The sequence below is a fragment of the Peromyscus maniculatus genome, chromosome X (assembly GCF_049852395.1).
Source record: "Peromyscus maniculatus bairdii isolate BWxNUB_F1_BW_parent chromosome X, HU_Pman_BW_mat_3.1, whole genome shotgun sequence".
NCBI classification, from domain to species: domain Eukaryota; kingdom Metazoa; phylum Chordata; class Mammalia; order Rodentia; family Cricetidae; genus Peromyscus; species Peromyscus maniculatus.
This window is the reverse complement of record NC_134875.1, coordinates 36942019-36965696: the sequence shown is the minus strand read 5'-3', so window position 1 is coordinate 36965696 and position 23678 is coordinate 36942019. Positions and strand designations below refer to the sequence as shown.

Here is a 23678-nt window from a genome sequence, read left to right as displayed (position 1 = left end):
TTCTTCATGGGGGTGTTTTGAATGTTTCAATGAGAATGAACCCTGTTGCTTCCAGCATTCTGAATAATCACTACACACTTGAGGTAAGTCTTCAATCTTTCTTATGGTTAGATAGATAAACAGTTCCTGGGCAATCAGAAATGTGGTGCTTTTCTAGGGGAGTAGCTCTGTCCTGGAGCACATACCTAGCACACACTGGCCCAGGGATAGAATCCATATATGTTTTAAAATGTTAGTAAAATTGAGCCAGTATACATGGTTACAGCATGTGTTCTTCAGTGGTGGTACCGTTCAGTGTACTAAAGCAACCCTTTCTTCTGCTTGTAGGATTGGTTTAGGACCAGGAGAGCCATTTTCAGAAGAAGCAATAGAATGGTGGTGCTGATCGATGCACCACCTGGTCCCCAGAACAACGATCCCTGAAGATTTTAGAGCAGCACTTGACTGCCAAATCTGTCCAAGAACCAGATGTCATGGAACCTGGCCCTGCCCCCAATATCTGGACCACCCATGCTGGCCATGACATCCTTTTCTTCCCTGCAATTATCTCAGCAATCAAGAGGTGGATTCTCAGTATGTTGGTTCCATTGTTTTCAGGTTACAAAAATGTGGGTATAAGTATTTGAACCATAGTAGCCTATTCAAGAAATGACATTTAAGGCAGGAGGAGACATTGGCAAGCTGTGGTCACTGTGCCATGACAAGTGAGGAAGATTTCCAGGTGCTATGCTACTTCTTGCTGACCCCACATGATTCTCCGCCCCCTCATCATGGCCTTGTCAAATCACCCCATCTATGTGGAACAATTATTTGTAATGTCAGGTGGAGCAAGTCCCCAGCACTGGACACTGTGTTTCTAGTCATGGCTGTTCACATCCACACTCCAGTAAGTCCCACCTTAGACCAAGGTAGAAATTTCCCAGAGACTTGTCCCAGGTTTGACAGTGGGAGGAATGGGTACATGATGTGTGGTTTGCACCCTCTCTGTGGACATCCTGGGCACTAAGAGCCACACTGGCCAGAGTCCTGATCCTTGAGGGAGAGAGAAGAATCCATCTATTCAGATCACATGGAGGTTTCTGACTCATTTCTTCCATTCCAGCTCAGGGAGCATATGGTCTCACCCTCACCTGCTCAGAGATCTTGAATAATATGCCTTCTCCCTGCATTTTGTCACCTGACTTGTAGAACCCTCAGTAATCAAGATTTCAGAGACCTTTGCTTCATAGCAGCTCTAATTTGTATACAAGGTTGAGCCTCTAGCAATGTTCTGGAACAGTCAGTCAGTGCATAGAAAAGTTGGACTTCTTCTTTGCATATGTGAAGCTGCAGGTCCAAATAAACAAAGTCCATCTTAGTGAGATGGAGAGCTATGGCCTAGGTGTACAGACCCAAACTTACTGCATGATGTTGTCCCAATACCGTGCTCTTCTGCCATTGTAATCCATAGTCTATTTTCAGTCTCTGAGAATGTGAGTGCTCCAGGGACCTTGCCTGCTGCAGGTACTTGCGAGTTTGCATTTGAGTCTTTATGATATCTCCCAGCATGCTGATTTGAGAGCCCTTGCTGTAGTAACAGGTATCAGAATTTCACTAGGGCAGCATTTATGGCCCTGAACCTGAGGTCTCCCCTTTTCAGGTCTAGCAAAGAATATTTCAGAACAGATAACCAGTTCCCCTGGCTTTAAGAATCTTCCACCAGTCATCCTCATTGTCCCTATGCCTGTGAGCAAGGGGTATGACAGAGATGTCCCATTAGACCTGAGTGCTCCACCTTCTCTTGTGTGCTGCTGCACATGGACCAACTGTGGGTCTCTGTACTAACCATCACCTACTGCAAAGAAAATCCACCCTGAGCTCTCCAGGAGATATGATGTACATGGTGATGTGCAAGTTGACAGGCCCAGCAGCCATGGATCCCGTTTGTCTTTGGTCAGGAAGAGCAGGAAGGGACTCTAGAAGGAGGAATGAAGTCTGAGCACAGCCCCTGGCCCCAGGCTGTGTAGGCTGCATTGAGCCCCAGCCAATTCTCACTTCAGAGACACACCCACTAATGTAGGAAGCACTCAGAAAGCCAATAGCAATCTTGAAAGAGGAGGGCCTGAACCTTTGTGTCAGCAACCTACTGAAAGCCCCCAGGGTAAGGCTCATTCCAAACACCTCAGGGAGGGTGCTGGTGACTAGGCGTCTGAGGAGCAGCAGCCATGGAGAACCTCCACAATTACAACGACAACTTCTGCCATCATCTGGAGGACTATGAGGACGACATTGGGCCCCACCCTGAACATGAGGGAGCACCTGAATCAGGTGGCAGGGTCTATGAAGGAGCTCTAAGCCTGGACAACAGTGAGAACCAACAGGGCAACCTCAACCAGGGAGGCCACATGAGCCTGGGTCCTGAAGGTGACCACAGCAACCAGGTTGCCATGGAGGCAGACCCAGAGGAGCCAGCCATCTTGCTGGCTGAGGTTCCAAGGATCCAGCCCAGCAGGCACCAAATCCAGTTCCATTTCACACAGTGGCAGCTACAGGAAATGGAGACCATTTTCCAAGAAACCCAGTACCCGGATGTGCTCACAAGGTATGTGGCTGGCATTAGGAGGCACCCTGGCCTCCAGAGACTAGTGTTCATATTGACCTGGCCTTTACCCCTTCTGGGGAGGCCCATCCTCCCCATTCATTTCCAAACCACAGGTAGCTTCTACCCCATGATGGGTGTGGGGAATTTGCTTTGTGGCATCGAGCTCATGTTTGAATCAAGGTTAGTGTTTTCATGCAGTGGTGGCATGAGACAGGTGTGCTTACTGCTCATGTCCTTCTTTATCTCGGTTCTCAACCATGGTGCAACATGGATGAATGAAAATCGTGTAGGAACTCAAACTATTCTGATGCTTTAGAATTCTGCAATGTTATGATTTGTCTGACAGAGCTCTAGAAGTCCATTCCTCTTGAACAACTGTATCAAAATTCCCTTCTTCTTCCACCCCAGAACCTGATGTCTTCTTCCTTCCTGGTGTAAACAGTAGTGCTCTACAGGCCGCCTCTATTGAGGTCAAAGTACTTTTATGACTGATTTGTCAGAGTTCCTGGCCTTCTCAGCTGTAGTTTCTGCTGCTGTTCAGATCTTTTTGGGTCTGAATCTCACACTACTGTATCAACATACCCTGTCTTTGTTCAGAATCCCTCCTCTGAGGAGTTCAGGGTTGTTTTTGCCTTGTGGCTATGGGGGTGGGGTTTCTGTTACCTGGGATGACAAAACTCTCTTCAGCTCCAGGCTTCTGGTCTTGTCTATGTAAACTCTGAAATGGAGTTACTGGATTGAGTCTTTTCCTAAGCAATGCTTTTCCTCACGTAGTGCATGAGTAGATATTTCCACCTGCAGTCTAGAAGCTCCTGTTTTCTCTGCATCCTCACCTCTTGATTGTGTTAGCTACCACACTGGGTAAGAGATTGTGACAGTGTTCTTTCCAAACATTTTCCTACACTGTTGTTGTCTTTGTCACTTTTGTGTGTCTGTGGTGAGGGTTGAAGGCAGGGAATGTGTACACTCCACAGGCAGTTCACTAAATCTATGGCCATAGCCACCATTTCTTGGTGGATACTAAAGGGGTGTTTGGATTCTTTAAAAATGGACTTCCTTTGGAGTCCTTGCTGAAATGGACCTCCTAGTGTAAACCGAGCTAATCTTGTTCTTGAGGCTATCCTCTCTGATATTCAAGTACTGGGAATACAAATCTGAGACTCCCTGCCTGGGCTACGAGCCTCCTCTTTCTGATTGTGTTAGGGTCTTTACCTTCCTTAGGGTGACCTTGAACTTAGACTAGAGCCCACTCAGGCCTTATATTGTGACCCTTCTGCCTTAGATTCCCAAGTAGCTGGACTTACAGGTCTCCACTATCAGTTCTGGCTACACACTCTTGGTTGTGTCCTATGATACACTGAAGATTATATTTTTGATGTGCTCTATTTTGTCTCATTTTCTCCCCACCCACACCTCTACCCCCCACCTGACTCCTTCCTGGTCTTTGCATTAGATACTAAACAAAATTTACAGGAAATTGAATCAGGAGAATAAGATCCTGTCATCATGCAGCCTTTCACATGTTTCCTACCTATTCCTATGCTTAAATTTTACAAAATATCTCTATCATAGACTTCTGCCTTTGTACTCATTTATAAAATACTGCATTGAAATTATTTGTGTAAGCTAATTAGAGTCATCTTGACCATCAATCTACAACACAACACTTTAAATGTTGTGATGATATGAAACCTTTGAAAAACATGTCGCTTTATCAATGACAAGTCCTTGAGGAATTTAGCAGGAAGACAAAGATTTTCACAAGTACACACTGTTTCCAGCCTGTGATGCTTCTCATAGCCTTGACTACTGATCTCTGTGCCTTTCTCTACACAGACGGGTGCTTGCCAGAAACATGAATGTGCCTGAAGCTAAAGTACAGGTCAGTAAATCTGAGAAAGCATGGGGCGGGGCAGGCCATCTGGAGCACTGCAGGTCTTGGACCAGTTGTCCTGGGTCTTTTTCAGTAGGTGTATGATTCCTGTTTTCCTATGATGGCAGTCACTGGCTTCTTCATTGGAAGGTGGAAGAACTATACTTCAGCTAGTGCTTCTTGCCTATTCCTGGAAGTAAAGTGACTTCCTGGTGGAAACAGAAACCCAAAGCAACCACTTGCTGCCTATGTTCTGTGTGCAAAGCGAAGGTCTTTACACAGCAAGGGCTCTATAATTATATACATGTAGAACACATACCTGTGAATGCATGGTTATTTACCCAGTACTCATGTTTAATTCCCTCACCACCATTGTCCTTTACAGGAAACTAATGTGGAGTCATTCGGGGCTGAGGATGCTGCTGTAGAGACTCAAGTTGATGCAGGATCAAACAGGGCTATCAAAGGATTCAGTTGCATGAAATTACTCAAAATTATTTGTGCACACTTAGCTAAAGGATAATCTAGTAGCTATCAGGGCAAGTTTCCAATCTGCCCATGGAATCCACATGGACCAACTCATGAATAGTATGATGAGACTGATGTGGGAACAGAGCTTCATAGTCCAAGTGGTTGCTCCTCATCCTCTATGAATGTGCATAAGATAGCAGCACTCAATTTTAATCTGGGGGATTGTTTTCAATTCAGATGTTGCCTCCACTCTAACACAATTTCGAAACTGTCCCAAGGGCGGAGGAAGCTGGGGGTAGGGGGAATTAATGCTCTTGAAACATTGTCTAAGGGATGAAACAGTCAAAACCGGTTAATTATTTAGAGATGACCCAGCATCGGTGAATAAGACACCCATAAACCTGCACCTTGGAAATCACATTAAATGTGCACTTGTCTTGCACCGAGTCTCTTCCAGAACTTAGCACAGGGCTGCTGCTCTCCCTGTGTGATCTGAAGGAGCAGGCATACTATGACTTTTCTGAAATAGTGATTGCTGGTACTGTTTTCAGTTTCCTGTGAAGAAGGCAGGATTAACTAGAGTCTAGCCATGGCCTCCAACACTGAACACACCCTGCCCGCTTCTACCCTGGGTGGCTGAGCATTTGGAAACCAGCTGCTGATGGGCAGTTCAGAATGCCAGTGTCCCGATGATGTGCCTCTTTGCATCAAAGTGTCCACCATGCTGAGACATTTCCTGTTCTCCTCTGCTTTCAGACTTGGTTTAACAACAGGAGAGCCAAACAGAGGGCCAGTGAGAAGAAAGCGATGCTCAGGAGCGCACCACCTGGGATCCAGGACCACATTTCCATGAAGGACATGGAGGAGCCCTAGGATGCCATCCTTGTCCAGGAGCCACATGGAGATGGGCTGTTGAAAATTATGTGTCTCTATATCGTTGGCATTAAAATAACAGTACCAATAAAGACAGATTTTCACAATATTTTCTTCTGCTTTGTAGAATGTAGATGCAAAATGTTCTCTGTACACAAGATTCGAACAGATTGACAAAGAGGTCTTCTTTCATGAGGTGACATGCCTGTGTCACCTTCAGTAGCCCCTGAGCTTCACAGTTGTTTCTCTGGTCTCTTTGGATTTGCACAGAAAGTGGCTTGTTCTCTGTCTCTCACTCCTGACCCCCATTCTGAATGCGTAGGAGTAGAAACATGTCCAAGGATCCTCACTGTCCCCAGTAGGTGGTCAGTGCGTTTTCAGACAGCACAGCCTCCTGCCCACACTCATGAGTTCAGTACACACCTGAATCTTCCAAAGGCCAGTCACAGGACTCACTGGATCAAGCAGCACTCATCTTCACTGTGGGAATACAGGTCTCTGCTCACCTGACCCTTCTTCTGTGCAACAAGCATGGCCCTAGGAGCCACAGTAGACAGAGGTCCTGCTGCTTCAAAAGAAACAGGAGACTCTGAACATTCCAGGTTGGAGGGAGGCGTAGGCTTTTCTCCTGCCACCCAGCCCAGAGCATGCAAGATATTGCCCACCTTCCCCAGCTCAGAAGCTCACTTTAGATTTTTCTTTAAGTATATGTTTCTAGTAGTTTCAGAAACAGATGTAGGTATTTTATTTAATTAACTTTTGTAGCCTCATAAATAATTTCTTCCATAATTGATCAGGACCCTAAAAGTGTTGAAAATGAGGATGGTCTGGCCTCTGATGAAGGAGAAAAGAGAGAGCCACACATCTGGAGTGTGAGTCTTAACAGGAGCTTCATTGAAAGAGCTCTGTTGTTTACTGGCAGTCTAGCAGAAGGAATAGTGAGGTGGTTCTCTGGCAGGGTATGTATAGTGTATTGGTTCTGTACATGCTGTGTTTCCAGGATGGGCCCTCAGCAACAGCATCTGGAAAGAGTGAATAGTAGAAAGAGGTAGAAGGTGGAAGGGCAATGACACAACACCAATTTAACAGTAGAAAGGTAGAGTACCTGGCACTAAAGAAGCAAAATGCATATAACAGTGAAGGCATGGGGAGAAGTTATGAAGTTACATTGCTAAGGATGAAAAGATCTCCAACTGAATTTGAGTAGCAGAAATGGTTTGTGTGTTTGAACAGAAGAATGGTGACATAAAACATCATCCCAGCAAAATGTTAGTGATCTGGGAAATTTTAAGATTTTTGATGAAAAACATGGAAGATTTTTTAAAGATTTATTTATTATCTTTATTTTATGTGCATGTGTGTTTTGCCTACATGTATGTCTGTGTACCATGTGCATGCATTGTCCATGGAAGGCAGAAGAGGAGATCAGATCCTCTGGAATGGGAGTTATAGACCACTGTCAGTCACCATGTGGATTTTGGGAATCAAGCCCCAGTCCTCTGGAAGAGCAGCCAGTTCTCTTAAGCACTGAGCCATCTCTCAGGCCCTGATAGTGTGAAGTTTAAGCCTCCACTCCATCCAACTCTCTCTTGTGTTCCGAAGATAACAGCTATTATAGAGATTTATTTGTGCTGATGTTTTATGAATTCAATTCAAACAAAGAAAATGAAAGCACCCCAGGGCAGGCAACATGCCTCAGTCAGTGGGAGAAGGTACTTGTGCCAAAGCTGAGGATCTGAGTTTCATCCCCAGGAACCATATGGTAAAAGGGCAGAACCTACTGAAATTTGCCCTCCATATGATTGAGCTCACATGCACACACACACACACACACTCACAAATTAAAATGTGGAACAAAACTATGTAATGCTGAAGTATGAAAGTGAGAATAAAATTGAAGTACTTGTACTCAATAAGAGGTGGCAGGTGATGCTGGTGCATTTAACCATACCTAAACCTCCTCAGAGATGTGTGCTGACTGCTGGTGCCAAAGAAATGTTAGACTCCCACCTCAGAAAGGGGGAGAGACAAACTTTTCTTAATTTTTTAAAAGATAAGAACTGCAGTGGGAACAATCAATTGCTTCAGATACACTCCTGGCCAGTATCTCCCTTCATAAGAATCCATCCCTGGTAGCTGGGCAATGGTAGTGCATGTCTTTAATCCCAGGCAGGTGGATCTCTGTGAGTTCGAGGCCAGCAAAGTCTACAAAGTGAGTTGCAGGATAGCCAAGGCTGTTACTGAGAAACCATGACTGGAAAAAAAAATCTGTTCATGGATACAATGCCAAAGAAAGAAAAGCAATGTGTAGAGTTTGTAAATAATTTCCTGCCCACACTGAAGCCTTATGTGAAAGAAGCGGCACACCTCCTGATCGCCCAGGCAAACTGCTGAATCAAGGCTTCAAATAGGAGTTAAAAAAGACAATGAAACTGCTAATAAATTGGGAATGGAATCTTGTAAGAGACCCAACCCTATTGGGCTTGTGTCTTCCAACTGCAGAAAACCAGGGCCCACAGCAAGCCAGAGTATGGCTCTGCCTTATGGTGGAGCTTAGCTACCTTTCTCTTAATACAAAGGGTGCCACCTTGTGGAGTATGCATATATACTCACTGTATACTGCCTGGCCTTTCCATGTCTTTAACCAAATATTCAAATTTTGTAGTGATTCTAACCTGGAAAATGTCTTAAGTGATCAACCCGGTCTGCTTTCTGATGCTGTGATAAAACACAAATCAAAAGCAACTTGGAGAAGGAAAGGGTTGACTTACTTGGCTTATGGGTTACAGTCCATCCGTCCACTGGGGAATCTAAGGCAGGAAGCTGGAGGCAGGAGTTGATGCAGAGGCCGTGGGTGAGTGCTGCTTACTTCCTTGTTCCCCATGGTTTTCTCAGTCTACTTTTCTTTCAAGACACAGTTTCTCTAGGAACATTTGGCTGGACACCCCCAGTGACATACAATTGGGCTGGGCCCTCCCACAGCAATCATTGATGAGAAAATGCCCCATTGACATGCCCAGGGGCCAATCTGAAGGAGGCAATTCCTCTTTCCAGGTGACTTTTTTGGGGGGGTTGGGGGTGTTGAGACAGAGTTACTCTGTGTACCCCCTGCTGTCCTGGATATTGTTCTGGAGAGCAGCCTGGCCTTGAACTCACAGGGATCCATCTGCCTATGACTCTAGAGTGCTGGGATTAAAGGTGTGTACCACCACCAGCTGCCTTTTTGTTGTTGTTGTTTGTTTGTTTTGTCGTTTTCTTTTGTTTCCAACACAGGGTTTCTCTGTATAACAGCCTTAGCTGTCTTGAAACTAGCTCTTTAGACCAAGCTGCCCTCACTCTCACAGAGTTCTGCCTATCTCTGCCTCCCAAGTGTGATCCGCCAGTACCATGAAGATCCTGCACAGAACTTCTGTGAATGGTGGGATTTATAAATGAAATATGTTTGCTGCATTGGATCTGATTTTTTAACGTTAAGTGAACACATAAAGAGAAAATTGAAATCCTTAAATACTATATATTTTCCTTTGTATGTTGACATGGAGTTACATTTTTCCCTGTGTTGTGAAAAATAAATTTGCCTTGAAAATATATACTGTTACAGGATCTTTCATTGTATGCAGCACCTAGAGTACTCAATTCATCTTTGTGTTCATATATATATATATATATATATATGTATATATATATGAGATTTTTATTGGCTCAAGTATATGAAATAAGTAATTGTGAAATTTAAAATAAAATTGCAATAATTTTGTTAGAAAGGAAATCAAGTGGGATTAGCCATACACCATGTCTATCAGATGTCCAAGCCATACTTCTTGTACAATTCAGAGAAGTATTTTTATTAACTATGATATAAATTTTTATTATCTTTTGAAATATTTTTAAAAAGAAGGAATCCCATCTCATTTTTAAAGTGTAAAGGATTTTTTTAAGAGGTGAAACCAGAAAGCCAGAGAAATAGCTCAGGGGTTAAGACCCCTGGTTGATCTTCCAGGTGACTCTGGTTTGATTCCCAGCACTGCCAGTTGGGGGCAGTGCCTGTTCTCCAACTGCCTTGGCCTCAGGGCTAGCTCACTCACCCACCACAGGTGACAAGGGTGAGAGAAGGAGGAAGTCATCTCTGTCTTGCCCACTCCACCACATGGCAGATGAGGGGTGGGGCCTAATATCCCTCCTGCATTCACATGGCCTGATCACTTGCACCCCATCATGGGGGTCAGCTCTACTGTGCTGCCTGGGAGGGCCCACACTCCTGAGTGCTGCAGTCTGTGAGGGGCAGGATCAGGTCTTCCACTCTTGTAAAGCTGGGACCTGCTTTTCTTGCCTGAAGTAGGTACTGGAGGGCTGTGGGCAAGGGACGAGTGTTGAGGGGAAAGGGGGCATCTCTCCCTTGCTCATGCTACCATGTGACAGACCATGGGGCTAGCTCTCCCACTCTCACTCTTCAGGGCCGGCTCATCCCACCTCCACCAGCAGGGAAAACTCTACTGTACTGCCCAGACAAAGTGCAGGGCCCTTTCTTCTGAGTGCTGCAGTTGGTGGGGGCCAGGGCCAGTTCTCCCTAGTGCTGCAGACAGTGAGGGGCAGGACCAACTCTGTGCAGGCCTATCCTCACTGTTTTCAGGGGTAACAGGAACCAGGGACATCATCATAGACTACAGCTGCAGCAGGGTCACAGACCCAGACATGGCCCCGGGCAACAGCCCAGGCTCCGATGAAACCCTCGCCCTTGGTGGAGGCACAGGCTACTCAGATCTGCATGGCCCCGACAGAGGGTCAACCCTTGGACACTAATATGGCCCTAAGTGGTGGCCCAGACCCCTGACATCTGAGTGGCCTTTAGTGGCAATATGGGCCACGGATATCAATACCGACCCTAGCTGTGGTTGGACCATAGACCCAGACACGGTCCTTCGCAGAAGGTTATGCCTGATGTCACCATGGCCCTAGTTGGCAATGCAGGTCCCTCTGATTAGCATGGAGCCATTGGCAGCATGGCCCTTGAATACCCGCACGGGATGAGGTGTAAGCCCAGATCCTGGGCATCCACACAGGAGTCTCCGACATCAGTGCAGACCCTGGCTGTGGCAGAGCCACTGACCCAGACATGGCCTCTGCTGCAGCTTGGCCTCTTTGATGCCCTGACCCTGGGTGGCAGCACATGTCACTCAGGTCTGTATGGGCCTGGCAGCAGCACAGACCTCAGGCACCAAGAAGGCCACCGGTGGAAGCCCAGACCCTGGGCATCAGTGTGCTGTTTGGAGACAACATGGGCCATGGATATCAGCCCACACTCAGGGTGCAGTAGGGCCACAGACGCAGACATGGAGAGCTTTGCCTGGATTGTGAAATTCAGGGAAAGCTGACAGACTGAACCAACCCAGCTACCACCCAGTCTCAGAATAACAAGATAGTCCACCGCCACATCTACCTCATCTATGAACTGCTGGAGCATGTGAGGGGGCCTGTCCTGCAGACCCAAAGCTGCAGGATCTCCATGACACAAGACAACAACAGGATATCCAAGAGGAGCTCCAGTGAGGGCCCAGCATCGAGAGTGCAGCAGAAGCCAAGGGACTCAACCAGACCAATGACTACTTGCAATAAACACTTGCAAGTAAAGATGGATGGACTAAAGGGTATACTGTGATACACTGTAGCTTCCACATGGAGATTTGGGGAGCTGGGGTTGTTTGATTTTTTTGTGTGTGTGTTTTTGGTTTGGGTGTTTTAGTTTTACTTTTAAATTTTGTTTTGGGGGGCATGTTGCAAGGGCACAGGGCAGAATTGAGGACACAGGGAGATGAGTGAGATTAGGATGCATGATGTGAAATTCACAAAGAATCAAGAAAAATGTTAAAAAACAAAACACAATAGTAATAAAAAAACTAGAGATGACATTAAAAATTCAAGAAACACTCGGTGTTTTCCAGTATTGTATCTACCCTTTTAGCTCTTTGTGGCATTCATGAGACTGCCTGGGACCTTCCAGGATCACACATGGTACAGAGGGACACTGAATAGTAGCTGCATTTCCATACTTCCAAAGGTCTTAGACCCCCGTGCTTTCTATAGATATAGAAGTGGCCATGTTCTCCTCCATAGGGCTGGAATTCCTCAGGAGGTTACTGATTGGAAGGGCTCCCCAAGCCCTCTGAACTACTGCTATGTTCTGACCCCTCACATGGAACAGGAGACATGCAAGAGGGGCACCAGCAGCTCAGGGGAGCAGAGGGGGAGGTGGAGTGGAGTTCTCCCCTAAGGACCAAAAAAAACACAAGGCCACTACAGATGGGATGCAAACACCTGGATCCCAAGGAGGCTTTTAGGACAAAATTGTACATTCACACAGTTTTTTTAAACAAACATGAGTGAATTTTAAAAACCAAATTCGGGCCCATTGCTCACTGCTCCATAGGAAAATGAGGAGTGTGAGATGAAACGGATAACATGAAATATGAAATGGATATATATATATATATATATATATATATATATATATATATCTTTCCTTCCTTTCTTCCTTTCTTTCTTTCTTTTATATATTTATTTTTTTGGGACAAAATGCCCTAGACAGAGCTAAAACTCACTCCTAAACCAAGAATGACTTTGAAGTTATGAGCTTTCTGTGTCACAAGTATTTCAGACTGGGACACACTGCCACTTTATGGAATTTGGGGGACTCTAATCCAGGTTTTTATGCATGTTGCACAAAGACTTGGCACAATGAGTACAACCTCATCCCAGAAATTAGTGTCTCTATACTCACACCCAGAAACAGAAAAAATAATTCTAAGGGCCCTGGACACTTCACCAACAGCAGATTCAGATTATATACAGCAAAGATAAAGAACAGGAAACATGCATGTACAGACAGTGGTGAGGTGGTTATTAGAACTGTGAAGTAAGTCTTTTCTGAGAGAAGAAATCCAGCACCAGGACTCCAGAATATTTCCACCCCAAACAGGAACTTCTTGGACACATGCTAGTACTCCAGGGTCCCTTCTATTCTAAGAGTGACCAGAACATGTTGGGAATTGTTGGCTGCCTTGGAACCAGTCTGACCACATGCCAGCGAAGGGGCTGCTTGACTGACAGTTCTGGGATGGAGACCAGGGTGTAAAGGCCTGCTCTTGACACTTTGACCATTCAGAGAAGAAACCAGAAGTGGGGGGGGGGTAACAAGAGAAAGGTTAGGAACCTGAGCACAGGTATGAACATTCTCACAGCTTTTGCCAGCACTCATGAAGGCTGAACAGTACTACTAATCTCCTCCCCAGTAGCCCTGGTGAAGATGAGCCCTCTGATCTGCTTGCAGAAGGACCAGCAGGCCCTGCAACCCTGACCAAGCTCCTGGAAAGGCAGAGCATGGAAGCATTTTTCTTACTCGAAGCAAATTGTTTCCCATAGGTGACCCCACCCATTTCCTAGGAAGATCATTCACCAAGGCCAGGGTCTCAGCTGAGACGCAACATGGAAGGCTCCTTCTACACTCTACTTTCCCAAGGGCCACACCTTCCCTGTAAACACATCCTCCTCACTGAAGCTCCAAACTGCTGTTGGTTTTGGACCTCAGGGGCTCAGTCCATAGCAACTGACAATCATACTAGGAAGCCTGGACGGAAGGCCCTGACAGGGGTCTTGGCTCCTAGAAGTTCATTAGAGAAGATTGCTCCCCAGGCCTGCTAGGTTTGTTGGAGAGAGACTCACTGGAGATCATCCTCAGATAAGGGGAGTTTTTTCCAGTTCCCACTACTGTTCCCAGAGTCATTGCTTTTGCTTTGAGATCCACAGTTTGGGCCATAGGTTTGAAGACTTGGTGTTTCAGACACAGGCAGGGAAACTCCTCCAGCCTTTGAGACATGCCTTCTTGGGAGATCTTCCACTTGTGCTCCTCAGTGGCCTGCTCTCTGCAGACTTGCTCTGCAAGGGCCTCTTCCCAGTTGGCATACCGAGACCCCTGCTACTGAGTCACTGGTTGATGGTGCTTGGCCAGGCACCCTGAAGCCTGCTGAAAACTTAGTGCTGAAACACTGCCAACATCTCTCCATCACTTACTTTCCTCTTTCTTCTTCCCTAGTCAAGTGTCCATTCTTGGGTCTTGCTTTGTTTTTACCCTTCACTGACTGCCCACTTCATTCCTGGAGGGAGGGGTAAACAAGGAATAAAAGTAAGAATAGACCACCTCATGGAAATGGAGTGGTGAAACATCATCATCCAGCTGACCGATGTTGGGAGTAGTCACAGCAGGAACTGGTGGATCCCACTGCTGCTTCAGGACAGACAAATGGGAACAGGAAGGGAGTCAAGCAGGCTGTAGAGCTGTGGACACCAGAGGGTTCCTCCAGCAGTGCAAGCTGTGGGAGGAGAGCATAGATCCTTAGTACACGGACCTCCTTGAAGCTTGGTGAGAAGGTTGTGCTAAGGTTCCTGTGTGTACCTATGCTTTTTTCCTGCCAGAAACCCTAAGTCCAACCCCTCAGGCATTCTCTCACTTAGCAAAATATTGGCACACTGCTGTTATCCGGTAGCCAGCAGAGTGCCCACCCTCTCAGCCTTGTGGAGAGGCCCAGGTACCCTGGAGTTGGCACAGGGACATTGGTGGGCTGCACTACCTCTTATATGGGAATAAGCTACCTGCCAAATTGCTTCCTCATTCCCAGCATGAGTCCACGGCCCACAGGAACACATCCAGAACTAGACAGGCCAATCCCCAGAGGCCCGCAGGGATCCCAACTCATTAATAGGAGGTACTAGTGGCAGTACAGACCTGTTCACACAGGTGGAAAGGCCAGGAAGTGTGCACAGGACAGGGCCTCGGAGTTAAATTAGAAAGTAGGACATGACAGAAATAAAACCAGAAGGCACAAATGTGGACCAAGGAAGACTGATGGTGACAACTTCAAATGGAACATGAGGTCAGAGAAGGGCAGGGTTGGGCTCTGGCAAAGTCAGAAGGGCAGAGGTCAGCTGGGGGCAGTGTCTGAGCAGAGAAGCAGCAGAGTCAGGTTGGCGTTTTGGAAAGATCACCCTGACTGCACTTGTGAGAGCATGATGTTCATGGTCTGTAAAATCATCTATCCTCGGGTCAGACTTTTGCTTATGGATTAAATTCTCCAATGAAGGCTATCAAGGCCCTTCCCAGCTTTTTGTTTAGACATAATTCTGCAGTGAGTATCACAGCCAAATAAACACACATTAAGTCATTTATAACCACTTTCTACTAGTAAGTGTTCTTCATTCTACATGGTGGTCACTGAAGAAGTTGAACGTTCTTACCACCCCTCCAGGGGACTATCTGAGAGCTGGTTATGCCAGCCTAAGCTTGCATCCAGGAAGAACAGGCCCCTCTCAGACAGCACCAGGGGAGTTTAAGTGGTCAACTATCTACACAGCAGAACCATTTTTACTGGAATTTGAGCCCCACAAAGGCACATATAGGGTCATGGAGATTTTACAAAGGCCCAGAGTTCTTTCTGTACACTGGACCCTGGTTGGCCAGGCTGACTTACATGAGAAATCCCCACCACTGTCCTGCAGCCTGCCTCACTTCTGTACTGATGCACAGTCAGTCATGCTCACAGCATCTCTCATCCTGCTGCACAGTCTTCTCACTTCTCAGTGGCCTCTCTTCTGGGCACTGCTTGGGAACCCCATATCCAACCTCATTCTTGGGGCTCATAATTTTTTGTTTGGTTTTTCAAGACAGGGTTTCTCTGTGTAGTTTTGGTGTCTTTCCTGGATCTCACTCTGTAGTGCAGGCTGGCCTCGAACTCATAGAGAACTGCCTCGCTCTGCTTCTCCAGTTCTGGGATTAAAGGCATGTACCACCGCTGCCTGGTGAGGCTCATAATTGATACATCTTTCTCCCCAACCTTGACTCCTTTCCACTGGAAAATTGCCCAGCTTGTCTCCAAACCATCTCCTGGCCATACCTCTGTCATCTCTTTCAGAGATACCCTTCCCTGGAGCTTACTTCAGCCACCCCACCCTCTCCTTCCTCAGGATACTATCCTTCAGGATGTCTGCCCACCCAGCTCTCTGTCCTGGCCTCCCTCTAAATCAACCCTGTCTCTCTCGACCATGTGTCTCTTACAAACAGCAGGAAGAGTCCTTATTGCGACCAGAGATAGGAACTATGGCCTGGATACAGCAAGAATGCTCCAGGACCTGTTGCTGGGATACAGCATACCAGATGGGTTAATCAAGAACCCTCCAAAGTCATGTGGCTGGTTGAAAGACTGAAGAGGAGGATCCCTGACCTGTCCACTCCTTTCCTGGTTCAGAGAGGGGCTCATTCTTCATTATTTCTGCATAACACACCGGTACACACACACACACACACACACACACACACACACACACACACACACACACGAGAGAGAGAGAGAGAGAGAGAGAGAGAGAGAGAGAGAGAGAGACAGAGACAGAGAGAGACAGAGAGAGTGAGAGAGAGACACACAGAGAGAGAGAGACAGAGAGTGAGAGAGAGAGACAGAGAGAGAGAGAGAGAGAGAGAGAGAGAGAGAGAGAGAATCAGTTCAGATGAGCTAGGTGGCAGCCTCTGACTTTCCTGACAAAGACATGATTATCACTTCATGACTTGAAAGCTCAGGCCATGGAGTGCTGAGCAGAGAAAGGACATAGTGAGCTGTGACTAAGTGGGCAGTGCAGGGGTCAGTGTATCCTGTCCTGTGAGCCACAAAGGCCTCATGGGAGAGCCAGCCTGGGCACAGCTGGCTCACCGATTGTCAGATGTCCCTAACAATGCTGACCACGGGTGTGTGGAAGATGACTCAAATCTAGGAAAGCTTCCCCATTTATTATTCTTTCTATATGTTACATGATGTCATATGCAGATAAAATCTCATCAAAGAATTTATTCTGTCAATTATGTTTCTTCTTTTGTTCTTTAAGAAATTTTTATTCATTTTACACACCAACCACAGATCCCATTCTCATCTCTCCTCATGCTTCAGCCAGCATTCCCCCAACCTACCTCCCTATCCCCACCTCCAAAAAGGTAAGGCTCCCATGGGGAGTCAGCAGAGCCTGGTACATTCAGTTGAAGAAGGTCCAAGACCTTCCTCTCTGTATCAAGGCTGTGCAAGGTGTCCCAACAGAGGTAATGAGCTCCAAAAAGCCGCACAGGCACCAGGTATGGATCCTGATCCCACAATTATGTTTCTCCTTAGAGCCGATCAATTGCTTCTAAAATTGCTAATTTGAATTGTCTGAACACTCATTTTTTGGTATCAAAAATAACATTTTTTAACATAAAAAGTTTACATTCAAAAGTCGATGGTTATTTGGAACTGGAAGATACTTTCTCTGTAGAAAATAGTAAAAATGATAATATTTCCCAATAAGCCCTTTTAAGCCAAAAAATAGCTGAATTATACATATAAATATTGATTAGATTTTGGAATACAGAAGAATCCTGACTTCATCTGTTCAGAGAGTTATGTTTGTCCTTCTGAGTCTGTGTTGCCTCACTCAGGATGATATTTTCTAGTTGCCTCTATTTGCCTTCAAATTTCATGGTCATTATTTTTCTCTGCTAATACTCCATTATGTATAAGTATTACATTTTCTTTATCCATTCTTCAGTTGACAGGCATCTAGGTGGTTACCAGGTTCTGGCTATTACGAATAATGTCTTAACACTCTTAAGGTAAATTTAACATTGTCTTGGGTTTTATTTAGGCAGTTATTTTATTTTTGTTTTAAAACTTGTATTCATCAATAAAACAGACTTACAATTCATTTGTGTTTCTCTTCCCTGCTCTATGAAATGTTTTCAACCATCTTCCTTTTATGCTTTCCATATTTCTGCAACTACTCTTACATTCTGAACATTAGCTTCACTCTAGGGGATGGGCCAATGGGATGGGAGGGCTTTGACTACAGATGTTTCTGCATGTGAATGTGTCAGTGAATGCACCTGTGTGTGGACGTGTTCATGCTGACCAAGAAATCCCTCAGGAAAATCTGTGTGCAGGTCGGTTTCCCATCTAATAACTATGATGAGCAGAGTCCCATGGGAAAATGGTGTAGAAACTCCACAATCACAAGCCTTAACCTAAAGCAATGGCTCTTTACTTGTGGGTTGCAGCCCCTTTTACCTTTGGGGTCTAAAGTCCTTTACTAAGACTATTGGAAAAGAAAGATATCATATTATTACTCATAACAGTAGCAAAATTACAATTAGGAGGTAACAAAGAAAATGGTTGGAATCACCACAGCATGGGCAACTATATTAAAGGGCCACAGCATTAGGAAGGTTGAAAATCACTGACCTAAAGTATTGAGCATGTAACTAAACATGAAGGATTCACAAGATTTCATTAATGCATTTCAATCCTGGAGAATCCCTCACAAAAGATAACTTATAAGAAAATCACACAGAGCAGTAATTGGGCTTATGAATCACTGCTTTCGACAGCAAAAGCTGCTTATGGGTACAGGTTTCCTGTCATTGCAGGGATATGTAGGATTGGGCAAGGATATGTAGATATCAAGGAGGCAAGCAGCAGACATCATAAGGAGTCAGCAGAGTACAGTCCCTTCCCCAGGTCCAAGATGGGGACAGCAGAGTCATGAGGATCAAGGATAAAGGCAGAGATGGGTGCTGGTTTCCAGACTCACACAGATAACAGATTGGAGCATAGCAGACCTTGGTGTTTACCTGTGTTAGCTACTCACATAGTGCACCCCACAGCTCCTCTGGGTTACACATCAAGCATCCCTCTTTTAGGGTGCTGAATCACCCATCAGAGAGGGATATCCCTCTGCAACACTTTCTGCTAAGTCCTGGGAGCAAACTGCCAGAAATAAAAGAATATACCCAGTGTCCTATGAGCTCTATAGAAAAGGGAGGAAATGAAGAGTCTCTGGGGCACCCTGAATGCATGATTGATTACCTGCTTCACATCAACCCTGTGAACAGCACATTGGGAAATTTATCTCAGAATCTGGGGTTGGTATGGATGCAGAAGTCAGGTGTCTGTCCTTAGTAAGAAAAAGCACTCACGTTCAAATTTCTAAGTTGCTCACATATGTTGCAGGGATGGGAGGGCTAATAGGAGTGTTGGTTTGAAACAGCCAAGCCAGGAACACTGAAGATGAGACACAAAGGGTTTCTGTGATCAGTAGGACAGTCAAGCTGTCTCACACTGATAAAGACAGGGCTCCCAGCTAGTGTGGGCAGTCCAACCAGGCCACCAAGTCCTTCAGGAAAGCACACATGGCACTATTGTCTCCTTATATAGCCTAGCTTCTACAGCAGCTAATTGTGAGAGGGAGTAAAGTCTGTGTCTAAGAGAGCCTCCCATTTCAGTGTTTCAGGGAAGCCTTTCATAACCACACAGGAGATAAGGAGAGGAGGAAGGACAGTTGCAGCTGCTTCTTGGTGACTGAGAAGAAAGAGAGCTGAGGATAATTAAAAGCACCTGGAACAGCTGAAATGTCAGGAGACTCAAGACCACCCAGTGGCTAATGGTGACCAGACAGTCAAGGCTCACAACTCACAAAGACCTGGTCAGTTATGGACAAAGGGGCCTGTGGTGGGAGGGGGTTGAGCCACCCCTGACTAGGTGGGCAATAGGTGAACAGAGCATGATCATCTCCTTGGTGTGGGCTAGACCATGTGGACCGTGGGACCTCCAGTATCTCAGCCTATGCTAACACAGAGAACTAACCCATCTTCTAACAATTACCTCAGCCATTGTCCAGACTCTGCCATGATCCTATTATAAACAAAAACCACGAAATAACAGATCTCAGAGGTCTTTTAAATTTTGGGAATGTCACCTACTCTGAGGAGTCACTAACTTTTCCTCAGTTCGGCCCCTTCCTGCAATTATTCATTGTAGAGCTGAATCCAGAATTGCTTACTCCTCCTGTCTTTCACCTTTTCAGCTGTGAGACAGGTTTGGAGCCAGTACCTAGGGTAGATCTTTGATGTCCTCAGGTATCTGGATCACCCTAGGACCTTGGTCAAGCACAGCTAGTTGGAGAAAGGTCTCCATCAGAATGAGCTTGTGAATGCCAGTGGAGTCAGGCCTGTTGGGAGTACAGTCTCTCAGCAGGATCTTGCCCTGGCCTACCTACATATTTGCCATCATACAGGGCTCTTCAAGACAGCACATCCAAGATTGGGGCGTTTTGTTTGAAGGACATTTGCATAATTTAATAAAATGATTTATCTGGGCTCAAGGGCCTGCTGAGTTTGAGAAGGTCTTTGTGTTACTCCCTGTGACTAAATTTGAACAGTCCAGCCTTACCCAAATTGACAGGTGTCAGCTAAGCACCAAAGTGGACCTGCAGGTTGCATACACCCACCACACACACTCACTGCCTTTTTAAAAAATACTCGCTGCTCTTTGCAGCCCTAAACTGCTTCTGGATAGGCACCTCAGAGGACAAACCCACAGCCACTGAGCCTGTGCAGGCCAGAACGTTTGATTGGACACATTATAATTAGGTTGAGTCTCCAGAAGACAAGCCTTCCGGGTCAAGAGTCAGAGCTGTACCTCTGGCGCCCGACTCTAAGGACGCGGCTTTTACAGCTTTGGAACTCGGGTCTGATCGAAAGATTCCAGGCACAGAGACTCGCCAGGGCTGCTGCCATAGTTTCAACAGGATGCTGAGTCCAGGACCTGATGAGGGACAGGAACAACAGCGTGGTCAGTAAAATGATTCTGACTGGACTTGTGCAAAGTCCAGGAAGCAAATCTTGTGGAAAGGCCAGTAACAAGGGAATTCAGATACCCTGCTTTGCTGTGGCCCGTCTCCAGGCTTTCCAATAATCCATGGGCCACTTAGCTCAGATCTTTATCTTTGTGTTTTTCTTTCGTGCAGGTGGGAATGCAATGGTCCTGAAGGCTGGGGAGGAAGGAGGCAAGAAAGGGCTTGCACAGAGCGAGCTTGCTCAGGGTGAGCTTGCTCAGGGTGAGCTTGATCAGGGCGAACTTGCTCCAAGCAAGCCTGATCAAGAAGAGCTTGCTCAGTCCAGTCTTGCTCAGGAAGCCATAAGAGTGGCACAGGAGGGAGAAAACGAAGAAGAAGAAATGGAAGGAGGTGGTGGCGATGGTAGTTCTGGCCCCATGGACAAGGGGATCCACGTGGAAGGTGGCCATGGCAGCAGTGTTCAACAGCAGCCTCAGCAAGAGGCGGCAATGCCTGAGGGCTCCAAGATTCTTCTGGCTGGGGACAGGCTGCCTTTCCATACCTGCACCAGAATAACCCAGTCTCAGGTGCTGAGCCTGGAGCATCTTTTCCACGCGATTCCCTACCCCAGCTTGTGGGCAAGGTAAGCAGAATGCCCTGCTAGGCACCTGGTTTTCAGGCAGTGCATCCAGGCTGTCCTTTGGTGCTTCCTGAACCCCTGATTTCCTCTAGAAACAAAGCCACGATGTCTGGACCCTCCAGCAGAAATTGGACTCTGGAGTAGGAGGACGGGCCCTAGTTCAGCTGGGAAGAATGTGTTTTGTTGCTTGTTTAACTGGTGCTTGAGTGAGTGGGAAATTTAGACAGTGCTTATTCTAAATAACTCTGTAAGTATGAGTGAGAAGCCTGAAGTGTGACTGGAAAAATGCAGGAGGGATTCCATCTCAGATTAAAATTTGGCTAACAGTTTTCATCATGGAGGCTTTCTTAATGAAGCTTTACAGTTTACCTATATCAACCAGGTACCAGTGTTTGAGGGATTACCATTTAACTTTGGTCCCTAAAAGAAACCTGTTACTAAAGTATGCCTCAAACTAGGTGTGAGGAATAGTGTGTGTGTGTGTGTGTGTGTGTGTGTGTGTGTGTGTGTGTGTGTGTGTGTAGATGTGTGCACACATATGAGTTTGGACAAAAACATTTAAAAGCAAACAGGACATGTCCTTATATACATTATGTCCACCACAAAGCCTAAATGTGGGAATCTTTTCACTTCAGGAAAGATCATGCAAGATGGATGGGTGTGACAGAAGCCGATATGATGGTCAGTATTCTAAAAATAATAATATTTGGGGAGGGCTCCACATCTTGTGATGTTCTTGTCTAGAAGAGAAGAGTAGCAGCAGAGTAGGACCCTGAAGTTGCATCCCAAAGATGCCAGACCATACCACAGCCAGGCTAGGCTCAAGATGATGAAAGACCTCCATTTTCTCAGGCAGGAAATGCCAACCTGGACACCTGAAACCTCAGATGCCAAGGTGCTTTGTCTGTCCCTTGGAGGACATAGTGTGTTCTCCATGACCTTCAGAAGGCTGTGCAGCCTGCATGCTTCACTTAAGTGAAGAGACCATGTTGTTGTCCACTTTCAATTCTTTCACTCTGCGTGTCTCAGAAAACCTTTTCTCAGACTTCTTTTGTTCTAGTCTGTAAATGTCGCATGCCTGGCTTAGTTCTGAACCAATACTGGGACCAGGAACCTCAAATAGCTCAAAGCCCTTTTACCAGTCTTTTGTTGGTTACTTATGTGAACTGTGCTCACCATTACAATCAGCCCTGGCTTTTCCAGACCACATGCCCACAAGGGAAAAGGCCTATAGATAGTATGCTTGGAGGCTAGGAAGGAAGCATAGAACAGGAAGAAGTGCCCTTTGTCTCATAAAATGTGCATTCTGGGTACTCACAAAAGGCTATCACCATGGAGCCTTTCACAGACAGCTTTGGGCCTTGAGATAGTTCTTTTTGATACTTTTCAACACACATCAGGGACCAGGATCAACCCATGAGCTACCTGAAAGAGTGCATTAAAAATATCAATGGAGAGAAGAGGCAATATTCTGGGTCTGAAGGACTCCGTGTGGTGCTACATGTCCTCAGGGGCTTCATGGGGGTGTTTTGATTGTTTCAACGAGAATGAAATCTGTTGCTTCAAGCATTCTGAATAATCAGTACACAGTTGAGGTAAGCCTTCAACCATTCTTGGGGTTAGGTCTATAAACAAACAGTTTCTGGGCAATCAGAAATGTGCTTTGCAAGTGGAGTGGCTCTGTCCTGGAGCACATACCTGGAATATACTGGCCCAGGGATGGGTTCCATATACATTCTAAAATGTTAGTAAAATTGAGCCAGTACACATGGTTACAGCATGAATTCTTCAGTGTTGGTAAAGTTCAGTGTAATAAGCCGGGCATGGTGGCGCACGCCTTTAATCCCAGCACTCGGGAGGCAGAGCCAGGCGGATCTCTGTGAGTTCGAGGCCAGCCTGGGCTACCAAGTGAGCTCCAGGAAAGGCGCAAAGCTACACAGAGAAACCCTGTCTCGAAAAAAAACAAAAAAAAAACAAAAAAAAAAACAAACAAAAAAAAAAAGTTCAGTGTAATAAAGCAACTCTTTCTTCTGATTGTAGGAATGGTTTAGGACCAGGAGAGCCAGTTTCAGGAGAAGCAATAGACTGGTGGTGCTGATTGAGCCACCACCTGCTCCCCAGAACAACAATCCCGGAAGATTTTGGAACAGCACATGAGTGCCACCTCGTTCCAAGAGCCAGATTTCCGGGGCCTGGCCCTGCCCCCAATTTCTTGACCACCCATGCTGGCCATGACATCTTTTTCTTCCCTGCAATTGTCTCAGCAATAAAGAGGTAGATTCTCAGTATGTTGGTTCCATTGGTTTTGAGGTTACTAAAATGTGGGTATAAGTATTTGAACAACAGTAGCCTATTCCAGAAGTGGCACTTATGGCAGGAGGTGACCCTGGCAAGCTGTGGTCACTGTGCCTTGCCAAGTGAGGAAGATTGCCAGGTGCTATGCTGCTTCATGCTGACCCCACATGGTTCTCTGCCCCATCATCATTGCCTTGTCAACTCATTCCATCTATGTGGAACAATTATTTCTAATGTCAGGTGGGGCAAGTCCCCAGCACAGGACACTG

The 23678-nt window shown here is 46.0% G+C and overlaps 2 protein-coding genes across 2 annotated transcripts; both read left to right on the top strand.

The window, feature by feature from the left end:
• Positions 1-76: 76 nt before the first annotated feature.
• Positions 77-5907, top strand: LOC143270693 (homeobox protein Rhox13-like). Its single transcript, XM_076561590.1, has 3 exons — positions 77-2581; positions 4418-4463; positions 5682-5907. Exons 1-3 carry the CDS (start codon positions 2205-2207, stop codon positions 5796-5798), a joined length of 540 nt encoding a protein of 179 aa, XP_076417705.1. The 5' UTR covers positions 77-2204; the 3' UTR covers positions 5799-5907.
• A 14401-nt stretch (positions 5908-20308) lies between these two features.
• On the top strand, positions 20309-23402 carry LOC143270813 (uncharacterized). Its single transcript, XM_076561939.1, has 4 exons — positions 20309-20491; positions 20667-21117; positions 21750-21795; positions 23155-23402. The coding sequence occupies exons 1-4, from the start codon at positions 20449-20451 to the stop codon at positions 23269-23271; spliced, it is 657 nt and encodes a 218-aa protein (XP_076418054.1). The 5' UTR covers positions 20309-20448; the 3' UTR covers positions 23272-23402.
• Positions 23403-23678: the final 276 nt, after the last annotated feature.

What these genes read in the sequence shown, in the direction of transcription:
- LOC143270813 (XM_076561939.1), top strand. Translation starts at nt 20,449, where the DNA reads ATGCTGAGTCCAGGACCTGATGAGGGACAGGAACAACAGCGTG. An exon ending in TACCCCAGCTTGTGGGCAAG is followed by an intron (nt 21,118 to 21,749) that starts GTAAGCAGAATG and finishes TTTTCACTTCAG; the next exon opens with GAAAGATCATGCAAGATGGA. An exon ending in TGACAGAAGCCGATATGATG is followed by an intron (nt 21,796 to 23,154) that starts GTCAGTATTCTA and finishes TTCTGATTGTAG; the next exon opens with GAATGGTTTAGGACCAGGAG.
- LOC143270693 (XM_076561590.1), top strand. Translation starts at nt 2,205, where the DNA reads ATGGAGAACCTCCACAATTACAACGACAACTTCTGCCATCATCTGGAG. An exon ending in TACCCGGATGTGCTCACAAG is followed by an intron (nt 2,582 to 4,417) that starts GTATGTGGCTGG and finishes TTCTCTACACAG; the next exon opens with ACGGGTGCTTGCCAGAAACA. An exon ending in TGCCTGAAGCTAAAGTACAG is followed by an intron (nt 4,464 to 5,681) that starts GTCAGTAAATCT and finishes CTCTGCTTTCAG; the next exon opens with ACTTGGTTTAACAACAGGAG.